At 41.4% G+C, this 15141-nt stretch overlaps 1 protein-coding gene across 2 annotated transcripts in view; it reads right to left on the bottom strand.

Moving 5' to 3' along the window:
• The window catches only part of Mfe2 (peroxisomal Multifunctional enzyme type 2), a 130561-nt gene that overhangs the window by 23884 nt on the left and 91536 nt on the right, over window positions 1-15141 (bottom strand). For both annotated transcript variants that reach the window (XR_010850420.1, XM_067088388.1), the window contains exons 10-11: window positions 5645-5805; window positions 4325-4448 (exon numbers count right to left, since the gene is read on the bottom strand). Coding sequence is in view for 1 of the 2 variants with exons in the window: in XM_067088388.1 (XP_066944489.1) it covers window positions 4325-4448; window positions 5645-5805 (285 nt within the window). In the remaining variant the exon portion in view is untranslated. The remainder of the gene's footprint in view (window positions 1-4324; window positions 4449-5644; window positions 5806-15141) is intronic.

Genomic DNA, 15141 nt, shown 5'->3' with positions numbered 1-15141 from the left:
AATAACATTTTTTCAACAAAATCATTCTATAAAACGTAAAAATATACATGATCAAAATAACTGTAATTCAACTTGTAAATTTTAACGATAAGTAAGACTATAAAATACATTTCATCCACATTGTTCTCGGAGAGGGTTGTTCTTTATTGTTACTTAATGTTGTCATCAGTCTGCTGTCGTAAATTTGAGGATGGGCTGGGAACAGGATTCGCAAGTGATGACGCCTCATTATGACAGACTGTGTGGAATTTTTCATACCACTATATTAAAGTTAAAATTATTGTTAAATTCTTGTTTTCACGAGGAAATAATTATATAAAGCAAATTATTGAGTAATTTTTGCCCTCAGCAGTCAAATAATCATGATCATGGCAACCTTCAAATTTAGTGCTGTACAGTACACACAATTTGTGATCGAAATGTCTATAAATACAACAGAAGTTGAGGGCTGTCAATGGCTAACAGCTCACCATGGCAAGCAGTCAGATAATTAGGTATTAGCTGTGTTCTGAGAAAGAACGTTTTATGCATGTGAAGCTGTCGATGACGTATGTGGGTCTGTTTTAAATACAACACAGTTTTTAATAGTGTACAGGCAGTCCCCAGTTATTGGCGATCCAGTTTTACAGCGCTTGTCTAGCGACGACGATAACCGGATTTTCGACACCAATTCCCGGTTATCGGCGCTGATCTCCGGCTATCGGCGGCGCTGATCGCCAGTTATCAGCGCCGATAACTGAGGATCGGCACTATTATCGCCGATTTTTCATACCACTATATTAAAGTTGAAATTATCGTTAAATTCTTGTTGTCACAAGGAAGTAATTATATAAAGCAAACTACTGAGTAATTTTTGCCATCAGCAATCAAATAATCATAATCATGGCAACGTTCAAATTTAGTGCTGTACAGTACACACAATTTGTGATCGAGATGTCTATGAATAGAACAGAAGTTGAGGGCTGTCATTGGCTAACAGCTCACCATGGCAACCAGCCAGCCAATTAGGTATTAGCTGTGTTCTGAGAAAGAACGTTTTACGCATGTGAAGCTGTTGATGACGTATGTGGGTCTGTTTTAAATACAACACAGTTTTTAATAGTGTACAGGCAGTCCCCGGTTATCGGCAATCCGGTTTTAGAAAGCTTGTCTAGCGACAACGACAACCGGATTTTCGACACTGATTCCCGGTTATCGGCGCCGATCTCTGGTTATCGGCACCGATAACCAAGGATCAGCACTATTATCGCCGATTTTTGGTCGTCAGCGATTTTCGGTTATCGTCACGCCGTGGGGAACGGAACCCCACTGATAGCCGGGGACTGCCTGTATGCGTTTTACTGATTACATGAATAGAATGAATTCCTTCTCATTACTTTTTGTGCGTGAGAGAGAGAGAGAGAGAGAGAGAGAGAGAGAGAGAGAGAGAGAGAGAGAGAGAGAGAGAGAGAGAGAGAGAGTGTGTCTTTAATCTCTCAAGGAATGCTAATCTATTTCTGCTTCCTGTTTCCATGTGACAGACAAAATCCGTTTTTTTTTTTTTTCTTCCAAAGATGTATTACCTGCACTATATACATTTTTAAAACATGAACACACACACACACACACTGTGTGCATGTGCGTGAATACCCATTAGTTAAAGAGGCTCAAATTAGCAGCATCTTTTCCTGAGAGAGAGAGAGAGAGAGAGAGAGAGAGAGAGAGAGAGAGAGAGAGAGAGAGAGAGAGAGAGAGAGAGAGAGATATTATCTAGAACTCTAAGGAGAGAGAGAGATATTATTTAGAACTCTAAGGCTTGGCAGATGTACAATTATTTTATTATCTTGGGTTTTTTTTATTAATCTTGGGATTGAGTACCTTATTGTATTTCATGCACAGAATCATACATTTTTTCCCTACAAAATCACTTTCAAATTTCTTTCTATACGCGAGGGTGCATCTTCTACGATGGCAAATATGGTACTGCCTCCGAAACACTATCACCAGTACTCTGTTTTTCATTTACCCATACTAACAACAATTTTTCTATTTCATCTATTATGAGAGGCCTCTGTTTTCTCAAACTTGTAACTTCCTTATCAACACTAGCACTTTTTACTGTCTCTTTGTGCTTTAACAATGTACTTAATGGTGGATCTCGGTAGCTTAAACCGAGATGCTAAATCAGTCACAGGAATGCCTCTTTCATACTCTCAATAATCTCTTTTTTTAAGTTCAATTGTGGTTCTTTCCATTTTCCTTTTCTGCTTGTCTGCAATGGCTTTCTTGGGACCCATGTTTTTATCAAAATACAGTACAAAAACCACAGAAACTAAGGAAATATATCAAAACACTGAAGCACAGCTGAGTGGGGTTTAAATGATGCCTGGGAACAACGCCAACTAGTGCCGACTGACTGAAACACGAAACACTTTGTTTACAAATATCACGCGGTTTATGGGGTCGAATTCCATTTTTTTGTTCAAGCTCCAAAGCAAAATTTACTCAAAATTTTGCGTCAAAATCCGATTATGTCGAGTTCTGGTATGGTCAAGGACTGACGTTTTACTGTATATCATACAGCACCCTAAACAGCACTTGTATACTCACTGCAAATAAAAGGTAATGGTAGGAGTCAAGATTTCGAGGGCGAGCAATTATTTACCAACTTAATATTAATCAAATGTAACAATTTATATTGATATACGTGGAAAGGAAAATATATTGAAATCAGTTTGAATGAGGAACATAAAGTTATAATCATTGTGTTTTAATAAATGTCTTGGATGTACAAATGAAACGTATAACACTATACATAATTTATTTTAAAAATGTCATCATCCCCGTCCTCATCATCACTATCGATATCAATGATGACAGGTTCTATGCTCTCATGGATGTTGTCTGATTTCCCGTACTCCTCCTTAAAATGACGTAATTGTCTAACAGCTCCTGCCCACACTTCTGGGATGGCCAAGTAACTATTACCCACCATAGAAATAATTGCCTATTCACGCTACAGTGAATCTTCCCATGGTCTTCTCGCTTGTATACAAAATGGCAAGCCGTAGCACAAATGCAGTCTTGCAACCATGGGAACAATTCCATATCCTGCTGACCATTATTAAATTTGTTGAAGCCTAGACTGTGTAAGCATATCCATTCACCGACTACCTGGTGGATGGGTGGAGCCTCATTATGTCATTATGTTTACGTCAAGAATCATTTTAGGATCCTTGTCTGTGATTTTCTCAGTTCTGGCATCAGCGACTTCATTTTACTCTATAAATATCAAAACTATCGAACTTAGGTAGTAGATAATACTTGCAAAAATTAGGCAGGGTTATAAAATTTACACTTGCCAACTTTCACCTTTATCCGATGCTTTGATAACAAGTTGTTGACGAAAAACTGTTTCATTGGTTCTGAATCCCTTTGTAGTATCCACGTTTTTTATTTTCAGTGATAGTACTGAAATAAAACAAAATGCTTGCACGAACAAAGGAATTTGTGTGGCGAATAAGATATTAATACGGTTAACTGCTGCCCAGAAGCCAAGCAGCAAAGTACTCTCACCAGCAGAACACAAATCATTTTATTTTACTAATCTAGACTTGAGTGCTTTGTACATTCCACTTGGCATTCTTCGCTTCCTCCATGACATTTGTTTACATACACCATTTGCTTTTGTCAGTTCATTGTATTGGAGATCTTATCCTGTATTCAAGGTATGTTTTTTGGCATTGTTAACCAGAGATTGGCGCTGAAATCCCCACTTAACAGTGCCAAAAATCTGGTTAATGACGTTGCTAGCCAGGCATCATAACACCAAAATGCCGTTAACTGATGCCACCGGTAAGCGGGGACTGCTGTACTTCTTTTCCGAAATATTGGTATACATTTTTTATGTTAAACAATTCCTCACTGATTGTTTACTCCTGCTCAGATATGATTACTAGGGCTGCAAATCTATTTTGACTCTTAATTGCAAATGTTAAATTATCCAAAATATTCTAATAATGATAAAATCACTTCAAATGAGTGCTGACCTTCCAGCACATGAATTCAAGAGCTTGAAATGGAAAAGACACAATTAAACCTAAACAGTAGTCAGAGCCAAAGGTCCTAAAGTGGCCCTGCTTAGGGCTGCCAACCAAAAGACTATCTCTTGCAAAATTACCATTCAGGAATCTTGTCTTAAGATGAAGACCAACTCGAATGTTGGGCAAAGGTATGTATGACTGGCTGGCAATACAATAAGTTACAAACATCTACAATTCTTAAAACCATATAAATGTGAAACTTCTTCTTGTTCCCTGTTTAACAACACTACATATCAACTTACAGTCCAGGATGAGTACAGCTCCCGAGCCCTTGTCTAATACGTCTGCAACTTTAGCTCCAGTATGTAGAGTACCAGATGTTGGCAAAGGTTTCACAATTTCTATATACATTTCACCATGAAGAAGCTGTGAATAAGTAATTCTATGTGATGAAATCATAACAAAAGGACAAATGAAATAATTAAAAAAATCAATGATTCCTTACCACTTTTAATACCTCTCCATGCACTATTCCATATATTACACAGTATATTTATTCAATACAGATAATAATAAAGTCACAAATAACTACAAAAGTGTAAGCAGTTGTTACATAGTGATGGTGAACTACCCAGAATATGGGAACCACAGCCTTACTTACCCTAGCTCTCTAACTTTGTTTTCTTATCTCAGAGGTCTAGAGATATACATTCATTTACTAATTTTTAATTTTGATACAGAGAAGACCACGTGTGTACCGGGAAGAAAGATGGAATGGAATGGAATATAAAATTCCGGCCAAAGGCCAAGCACTGAGAAATTGAGACATAAAGGTTTTAAAGGAGTAACAGGAGGAAAACCTCGCAGTTGCATTATAAAACAAATAGTAGGTCAAGGCGAAGAGTCAGGCGGAAAAAAAAGAGAATATGAACAGAGGTATAATAAAAAAAATTACACGGTTGCACCTAAGGGCTGTAGGGATGCTTCAAAGTACTTTTAAGTAATGCCTACAGTGCACAGCATGAGGTGCTCTGACAGCACTACTACCCTATGGGGACTGGAAAGAAAGACCAGATGTCTTACATGGAGTCACGAAATTGAATACCATCAACAGCTTGGTAGGATCTGCAAACTGGCAAACTATAGATTATCCTGAACATTCTCCACACCTCCCTTTTGCCACACCTGCATTGCTTTCTAACTTTTACCTCTCATACTTTCCCTCTGGTCTCTTCCTACCTAGCCATCCAATTACCTTAACTCTATCAATGAGGCATCTGTATGTATTGTCACTCTTACAGGTGGAGGAGCCAGGGTGACCCGTTTACCTACCATCAATTAACCATCTTGTTACAGCCTTCAACGACTGTTTCCTGCTCACTATGGGAAATATCCCTACACTAATGGCAATTGTTTGTATTTTTATTAGATGAAATAACTGCATTTACAACACAACCATTTGTACTTTCATGTGAACACTATGTTTGATACTGTATAATACATAATTCTTAACACTCATCAAAATGAAGGCTGTTCCACAAAATAATTTTTCAGCAAAATGCTAAATGGAAATTCGGAAGTTAGTAAACAAATTTTTATGGTCTAAATTTATTTGCATTTACCTTAGCCAAGTTGGGAGTATAACCACTGATTTGATGCCATAGTTTTCCCCCAAACAATACTGACTGTGATGGAATGACAGCAAAAGTAGGAAGTGCTGAAAAATCTTCATCATTTTCATACAAGAATTTGAGAGCATCTTCATCCTGTCTTGAAACACCAACTGTAAAATATAAGAATTTATCTTTACTAAATTGTGCTTGAAAACCGTCCTAAAAGGGAGCGCCGACACCATAAGGCCCCATTATAAAGTAAATGGCTATTTCTACCTTATGACTGAAGGGATTTGCTTCAAATTTTTATCACTTATTCTACAACTCATAGGGATATTTAGAAGTTCGACCTCTAAGTTCATTTGTTTTGCAGTTGAAAAAAAAATCATGATGACACTTCTCAAAATTATTATGCAAAATTAAAAGTTGCACAGAAAAGCTTTTTTCCCTATGACAAAATAAAGATATATATTTATACTATTCTCTCTAAAAGTTTCATTGAATTTGGTTCAGTCTCCTGGAGAAATAAGCATTTAGTTTTGAAAAAAGTAAGTTTTGAGAAAACAGTAAAACAAAAAAAGGGGTTTTGACAAAGGAAAAATCTATTTCTGGGATCGACCTGTGTCGCCGAGTGAAATGTCCCATATAGCACACATTTCTAGGTATAAATATTTGCTAGATATACCAGAGAAAAAAGCTATACAGCTAATAGGATGCCAGAGTTACTAACTCTGGAGCGATCATCCTTATAGGATGTCGGTATGTCATCTAGGAGCGAGTGGAAGCCATTACCACAGATGCTTAACCCAAACAGATCTCTCCCTTCCCAAAACCCCTCTACCTAAGGGGTGCCGTTACAGCGGTCCTTCTCCGCTCGCTACTACTAATTCTACCCAGAACCACCATTCCGAAATAGCACCCAAGCTTTGGCCAGCCTAGGGTGGGAAAAAGAGGGAAGGGTTCACTGGGCGACACCCTAGGTCTTCACCCAGAAATAGATTTTTCCTTTGTCAAAATCCCTTTTCTGGGATCGACCTGTGTCGCCGAGTGAAATAGTAGCAGAGAATTGGCCATAAAAGCTTGTAAACATAAAAAGGTTAAATGTCAAAATCTAAAATTTTACTAAGGAAAAATAAAATTAATTTTGAATATGCTTTTTACTTATCCAAATAGAATAATCAATTATATAAATATGCACAAGATAAGTTTTTACTATCCTAAACAATACAAAACAATGTAGCTACAGGAATAGCTTTAACAATTTAACTAAAAACCATCACCTAAAATAATAAAATTTGGTGAAAAAATTTTATAACAAGGATGGTATATACAAAGACAGGAGTGGTTTGTGAAGCAACCCAAACCCAGTCAACAAGGTAGAAAGGACGGGAATACAAGTGAGGCAGGTAGGTGAGAGGTATACCAATTGGTAGGGCAAGCAAAATACAAATTACAATTACAATTACAAATTACAAAATAACATAATATTAGGCTGACTCTGGGGAAACAATGTTCCCTGCAGCGACAGCAGAAAACTTAAGAGCCTCCAAGGACTTAAGGTAGTGACGTTTAAAGACTCTAGGGGATTTCCAGCACGTATATTTCTTAATTTCATCAAAATTCATATGTTGGAGGTAATTAACTGAGGTGGCTACAGCCCGGATATAATGGACCTGGGGGATTGAATCCGGGTTGGCTTGTTTAATAAAATAAAGGATTTGTTGTCTAATACCATTCAAGGAGATGGTTCCACCATTCTCTCTAACAAAAAAGTGGACCTGAAGACCTTTGAGAAGTCCTTTCAAGGTAAGCTTTTAAGGTAACCACCGGACATAAGGAAGGATCCTCCGAAGAGGTATAATCTTCCAGGAGACCACCTAATTAGAGGCTCTTCATTCTTGGCTAAAAACATTTGGTCCGGAGAAAGTAGAACCTCTCCTGATGGGAGGAAATCCACATGATTCGACTCTCTAGAAAGGGCTGAAAGTTCAGAGATTCTAGCTCCTGAAGCCAAGCTAATTGAAGCCAAGCTAATTAAAAACAATGTTTTCCTAAGAAGAGTCGAATAAGAGCAAGATTCATTATTTGAGTCTGAAGCTAATCTTAGAACGTCATTTAAAAACCAAGAAACCGTTTTAGGACGGGTTGTTGGTCTAAGACGAGCACAAGCTTTAGGAATAGAGGAAAAATATGAATCTGTTAAGTCAATGTTAAATCCCAACTAAAATATCTTCTTTAAGGCGGATTTAGTCGTAGTAATGGTACTAGCAGCCAGGCCTTTATCAAAAAGGGCCTTAAAAAATGAGATTGTGAGATTCGTGGTCATAGTATGAACGTCTGATTCTTCAGGAAGTTGGCAAGTTTCCTTACTGCCGAATCATACTGACGAAGAGTAGATTCTCTCTTATCTGATTCTATAAACATTGTGTTCAGAGGATCAACATTAGCATTTTTCTGTGCCGTAAATTTCATGAAATCCATAAAGTTAGGGCATTCAGCATTCCTGAGGAAGGTGACACAGTCTGAGTTTGTACTACTTGGGTTAATTTTGGATGAGGAATCTGAATGGCTCTGAGTTTCAGCTCTAACAGAAGAGGAAACCAGTTGTTCTTCGGCCAGTTGGGGGCTACTAGAGCTATCCGACCTTTGAATGACCTGAGTTTGTGTAGAACTTTCCACAGAAGATTTACTGGAGGGAATAGGTAGACTTTCTGCCATTTGTTCCAGTCTACTGACATTGCGTCTGTGGCGTAAGCCCGAGGGTCCAGGTTCAGAGCTATATAACATGGAAGTTTGTGATTCGATTCCGTGGCAAACAGGTCCACCTGGAGCCCCGGAATTTGTTGGCAAATCCAGTTGAATGAGTTCTTGTCCAGAGACCATTCTGATTCCAAAGGAGTCGTTCTTGACAGAGAGTCTGCAATCACGTTCCTTACTCCTGCCAGATGCGTGGCGGACAAGTGCCAATGATTTTTCATTGCTAATGAAAAGATTGCTATCACTGCATGATTTATGTGACTTGTTTTGGAACCTCCCCTGTTCAGACAATGAACTATTACTGCACTGTCCAGGACTAATCTGATATGTATGTTCCTGGCTGGGCGTAAGCGTTTCAGAGTCAGGAAAGCCGCCATTGCCTCCAGAATATTGATATGGAAGTGACGAAAAAGATTTGACCAGGTTCCTTGAACCTTCCTGTATTGTGAGTAACCTCCCCATCCGGTGAGAGATGCGTCCGTATGGATGATCAGAGCTGGTGGAGGGAATTGTAGAGGAATTGATTTGGAAAGACTTTTGGCCGTTGTCCAAGGTCGAAGTCTTTTCTTTAAGATTGGTGGTATGAGGGAGACTTTGTCTCTGAATTTGTAATTGGCTCGTCTCCGCCATACTCGATTTATGTCTTTCAGTTTTGCTTTGAGAAGTAGGTCTGTTACTGATGCAAACTGAAGAGAGCCTAAGATTCTTTCTTGAGTGCGAAGAGAGGCTCGTTTGCACCTGAGAAACTGTCTCGTTGCTTTGGCTATCTCTTTGCATTTTGCTGGAGGAATTGAAAGTTTGTGGGTGTTTAAATCCCACTGGATACCTAGCCACTAAAATCGGGATGCCGGAATCAGACAAGATTTCTTTGTATTTATGTGAAATCCTAGATACTCTAGAAACTGAATGACCTTTCTGGTCGCCTTCCAGCACTCGGTGTCGTTGGGAGCCCACATTAGCCAGTCGTCTAGATAAGCCACGAGCCTGATGCCTTGAGACCTCAGTTCCTGTACCACAGCTTCTCCTAGTTTGGTGAAGATCCTGGGTGCTATGTTGAGCCCGAAAGGCATTACTCTGAAGGAGTAAGCCTGTTTGCCTAGTCTGAACCCTAGATAGGGAGAGAAGTTTCTCGCTATCGGGACATGATAGTAAGCGTCGGTAAGATCTATAGAGGTGGTGATGGCCCCACGGGGAAGTAAGGTCCTCACCTGAGAGACGGTCAACATGCGGAACTTGTCGCATTGAATATAAGAATTCAGAGTTGATAGGTCCAATATCACTCTTCTTTTGTCTGAGTCTTTCTTTGGCACGCTGAACAAGCGTCCTTGAAATTTTAGATGTCTGACTCTCTTTATTGCCTTCTTTAAAAGAAGGTCTTTTGCATATTCTAACAGATCCAGTGTTGGGGTCTGATAGAATCTGACTGGTGGAGGAGGCCCCTCTATCCAGCTCCACCCTAGACCCTTTGAAACAATACTGTGGGCCCATGGACTGAAAGTCCAATGGTCCCTGTAGAGGCGAAAGCTCCCACCTACCTGAGGAGGCTCATTTGTTAGAGGGCTTATTGTCTCTGCCTCCTCTTGAACCTCTGCCTCTAGACTGGAGTCTGGATCCGGTCCTAAATCGAAAACCTCCTCGACCTCTAAGGCCCCTAGACTGGCGGTAGCCTTGAAAGGACCCCTGAGACGCATAGGCGGGGTTGAAGGCTGGAGAGGTTACATAAGTTGCTGAACCAGCAGGGTGGTGAGTTGGCTGGTTCATCAAAACATATTGGGGATGTCCCTTGGAGGTGGAAGGCTGTGAAATCTGAGTGACTGGAACTGCCTGGACGACTGTCTGGGTCTGGGGTGCCTTGTATGGGTGGTACCTCCTTGTCCTCTTTCTACCTTTAGGCTGAGGGCCTGAAAACTCAGAAGACTTCCTCTTGAAAGGAAGTCCCCAACGAATTCTAAGGTTTTGATTGGCCCTGGAGGTCTCGCTGATGACGGAATGAACCGCGTCCTCAGGAAAGAGGTTAATACCCCAGACAGAAGATTTAATGAGCTTATTCGGCTCATGTCGGATGGTAGCATCAGCCAGCACATGTTTCCGGCAGTTCCGTCTTGCCATCACAAAATCGTATAAGTCACTCTGGAACAAGGCCAGGAGTGACTTAGTTAGGATCCTGAACAGAGGTTCGTCCTTGTAGACAGCAGATGTCAACTCCGCCGAGGTGACGGAGTTGATGGACCTGCTGAGACGGCACCTAGCATCATACTCTGCTTTAATCAGAGACTCCGAATCCTGGGCAACTGCTCGAAAAGATCTGAAGCGCACTGGATCCAGCGCACCTACAGTGAATGTTTCAGGAGCCCCAACCCAGCAATCCAGGTCTCCCGGAAAGAGAAGAGATGTAGGGTCCGTCTCACAAAGCTGTGGCATCGGCTTATCCTCTGTTCCGGCCTGAAGAGTCAGTTCTGCAAATTGGATGTACAAGGGGTGGGGATGTCTTCGTGGACCACGAACATCATATACCGCCCCTTGTGTGGAGTCAACTTAGTGTTAGCGCACTCCCAGTCAGAAAGAATTCTGACCCATGCCGACTGCGCTTGATCCCTGGGGAAGATCACTGTCTCCATGGGGACCTTGTCCTCCCTCACCAGGGCTTCCTCCGATAAACGGGCGTATCCCGGGAAAGGAAAAACAAGATCCGCCGGGAAGAACTCGTAGTCTTCCAGAGGCGGGTGCCACAACCTTCAATGGTTAACTTACCATTCGCAAAGGGGGCATTAAAGGCGAGACGCCAAGGGTTACAGTCCTCATAAGCAGGCAGCTTCGAGGCATCTGGGATGGAGTAACCTTGCTGCTGTACCGGACCGGAACTAACTAGTCCGGCAAGCGACTCCTCCTGAGTTTTCAGTCTCTCCACCAAAGACTGGACGTACTTGCCTGATGTCTCAAGACTCGAGGCGAGATCTCGAGACATCGTCTCAAATTGGGAGTTGACCTGCTCAGACAGCTTTTTCATCAGAGCTTCCGCGAAGGCCTCAGGGTCAAAATCAGGTTTCTTAGACCTGCTTACCTTGGATCTCGACCCCTTAGAAGGGGGAGTAGCCTTCTGGGAGGAAGTCGAAGGTTTAGGGGCCAACGACGACCTGGCGGAACTCGGCATGGTTGGGATTTTCAGGGGTTTTGACACTAGGTAAAGTCTTCGTCTTCATTAAGGACTTCACCTTGGGGATCACCGACCTTAGAGAAACCGAGGAAGGATGAAGACGAAGACGCAGGAGAACTAAGAGACATTGAATTTTTAAATTTACCTGCCTCACTTACATCCCTACCTTCCTCCTCCAGGTCGATGGCCATCGGTTCGATGTTGAGGTTGATGTTGGCCACTTCCTCGGCCACTTCCCCACAGTTTCTTGATGTTCTTCCGGCAGGACCTGGGTCTCGAGCCTAATCCTGTTGATCAGGGGCTCCGCAACTTCGGGGGCTACTGCTGCAGAGGACCTGGCCATAGGGTAGAGGATGTTGCAAATGTCCTCTGCCAGTACATAGGGGCGTCCCTGACCAACGTTGCGACCGAAGCCGCCGACCCAGATCTTCAAGGTAGCCAGAGATGAGGCTTGACGGGACTGAGGGACCTGCAACCAGATATAATGTCAATATAAGTAATTGACGAATAGATTCTTTCGTTAAATCAGATATACTTCGAAGCTGCTTGAAATATTCATGCGTGTATGTTAAAAGGTTAACGTACCGAATCATCAATCACATCTAGATAAAGGGCGTAGCACACATCGCAGCCATCTGGATGCCAGACGAGATGATCGTCCACCTCGACTGCGCAGCTGGCATGCTGACCTGCATGCTACGTGGCCACAGGGTTGCTGAAGATAGGCATTACAGCCTGGCTCCTGACAATGAACCACCTGTAAGAGGAATTGATACATGAGTATCAAGGAGATAGCGCCGGAACAGCTTCACGGCTGTGGTAAAAAACTAAACTAATAAAACTTAAAGTAATAATATTCCCCTCCACGACGGAGTTGAGAACTGGGGTTACGGTGGAACGTTCCAATACAATCTGAACAGGGAGGCCAAGCCTGAAGTCGATCACACCGGAAAACAATTCCGATGACGCCGGAGCGTCTCGTAAAATAACCACACAGAAATCAACAACCGGGGAGGGCTAGTCGCAGGAGCGAAGGTTCCGGGACTGATTTCCCAGAACACCGCTCACGGAAACTACATAATAATTAACACTGAAAATAGCATTCAGCCCGGCATCTCTACAATTCCGCCGTAAACAGAAGGCAACGACGCTCAAGCTATTGTTCCTACTAGGAACTAAACAGCGAGCTAACGATAGCCGCCGGAACGGATCCGGATGGCGCAACAGCGGAGAAGCAGGGGTAGAGAAAACATGGCGACTGCAACAGGTCAGGTGGCTAAGCACCTTCCACGAAGCGTCATCTCAACCGAAAGGGGCAAATGAGCGTTGCTCTAAAATGCCCCAAAGGGAGAGCCAGGTAGACCACGTCTGATAAAATGGGAGTGAGATAAACACAGGAAGGCGAAATAGATAATAATAATATCTATGGCCTAGCCTAACCTTCCGAAGTAAACACCTGGTCATGGAGGCTAGGACACGCCAGAGAGACGAACGAGAAAGGGGCGCTAGCACCGAACCACACCTTCCGAGATTTGATGAATCAAACTGGTCAGGGAGGACGGGCATGCACCCAAAACTCGAACAAAGGCCACCCAAGAAAACCTACCTTACCTAGGCCTAGAAGCCTTGGTAGGGAGAAAATCTGGGGCCAGCTTAGCCTACCTTCCGAGATTCGACAGAGCCAAACTGGTCAGGTAGGCTAACATAAAACACTACCCAAAATCAGACGAAAGGATATTGATACATAATCACATTGAAATATAATAAAATATTTTAAAAATGCACCTACACACAGAACATGAAGGAAAGGCTAGGCTAGGCCTCACTTTCCACTATTCTAAAATATAATAACAGTCGAGCGCGTCAGAACGAGCGAAAATTGAAACTATCATTATAAAATAGGAGCATAAATAAATAATCTTCAAACGTCCAAGATGACAGAAGATATGAGAGCATGATGAGGCTGGGGACTACAGCCACGAGCGAACACGAAAATGGTGGCTCCGAGCCGACCAGGCGTAAGTAATTAAACGGGACATAATTAGTCCAACCGAGTCCCAAAACAACAAATTTGAATACTCAACTTAGATGAAGATGCATCCTGATCCATCGAAGCCATAGCGAAAAACCAGAAAGCCAAAATAGGGCAAAAGGAAGCAAAAATAACACGAGCAAAAACGACGTGTGTGAACGTGGAAGCGTGCTATGAAGGGATGATGGTTCTGGGTAGAATTAGTAGTAGTGAGCGGAGAAGGACCGCTGTAACGGCACCCCTTAGGTAGAGGGGTTTCGGGAAGGGAGAGATCTGTTTGGCTTAAGCATCTGTGGTAGTGGCTTCCACTCGCTCCTAGATGACATACCGACATCCTATAAGGATGATCGCTCCAGAGGTAGTAACTCTGGCATCCTATTAGCTGTATAGCTTTTTTCTCTGGTATATCTAACAAATATTTATACCTAGAAATGTGTGCTATATGGGACATTTCACTCGGCGACACAGGTCGATCCCAGAAATATTTTTGGGCTTTCAAAAATCCCATCTTGAACAGTTATCCCTATATCACTATAACCTGTTTTTTCTGACATGTCCCATTGACAGAATGGGATATTTTATTGGGTGACAAATATTTTGAATACATTTTTTTCACACTTGTTTTACGTTCTTTTTTCACAACTTTTCATTCACAGTGCTGTACAAGCGATGAACAAAATTGTCCATGAACCAATCTAATTTTTTTTTTTTTTTGCAATAATGTTTCTAGATATGTTTATTTACACAAAACAGTCCAAAACAGTGTATACCTCAAACTTGATCGTATCCAGGATTATTCATAGACTTTTACACTTTTTACAATTTGTTGTTCACGGTGCCATACAAGCTATGAACAAAACTGTCCATGAACCAATCTAAATATTTTTTTTAGCAATAATGTTTCTAGATATGTTTATTTACACATAAAACACCCAAAACAATGTATAACTTACCTGATCCTATCTTGAATTATTCATACAGACATTTTTTACAAGTCTTTTTTACAATTTGTTGTTCACAGTGCCATTCAAGCAATGAACAAAATTGTCAATAAACCAATCTAAAAACTTGTTTTTAGCATTATCGCTTCAGGATATGTTTATTTAAAAATAAAGCAGTTGAAAACTGTTAATAACTAAAATTCAATAATTCCTTGAAATACAGCAGTCAGCATGCCCCCCTTAAATTGCGACATATACTGTACTACATTTACAATCAATATCCCTTCTACAGTATTACTATTACTATTACAGTCCGACCTCTTAAATCCAACACTCTTGGAACCAGGCCACAACCAGACCACAGACCCTTCTGCTTGTATATATATATACCATTAGACTCTCCTCCCAGTCCCTTGGCATTTCTTCCTCTTCCCATATAGCTTTTAATAAATCCAGCATCCATTTCTCCCTCTCTGTACCTAGTAATTTGATCATTTCAATTTGGAACTCTGATGGATCTGGTGCTTTACCATTCTTCATTGTACTTAACGTGAAATGATCACTGGTGTGAAAGTCATCAACTGTATTCCAATCTAATCTGTCAACTGCACTTGTTGTGCAT

Source organism: Macrobrachium rosenbergii, chromosome 44 (assembly GCF_040412425.1).
Source record: "Macrobrachium rosenbergii isolate ZJJX-2024 chromosome 44, ASM4041242v1, whole genome shotgun sequence".
Lineage (NCBI taxonomy): Eukaryota > Metazoa > Arthropoda > Malacostraca > Decapoda > Palaemonidae > Macrobrachium > Macrobrachium rosenbergii.
The sequence above is the reverse complement of the archived record's forward strand: the minus strand, read 5'-3'. Positions and strand labels throughout refer to the sequence as shown.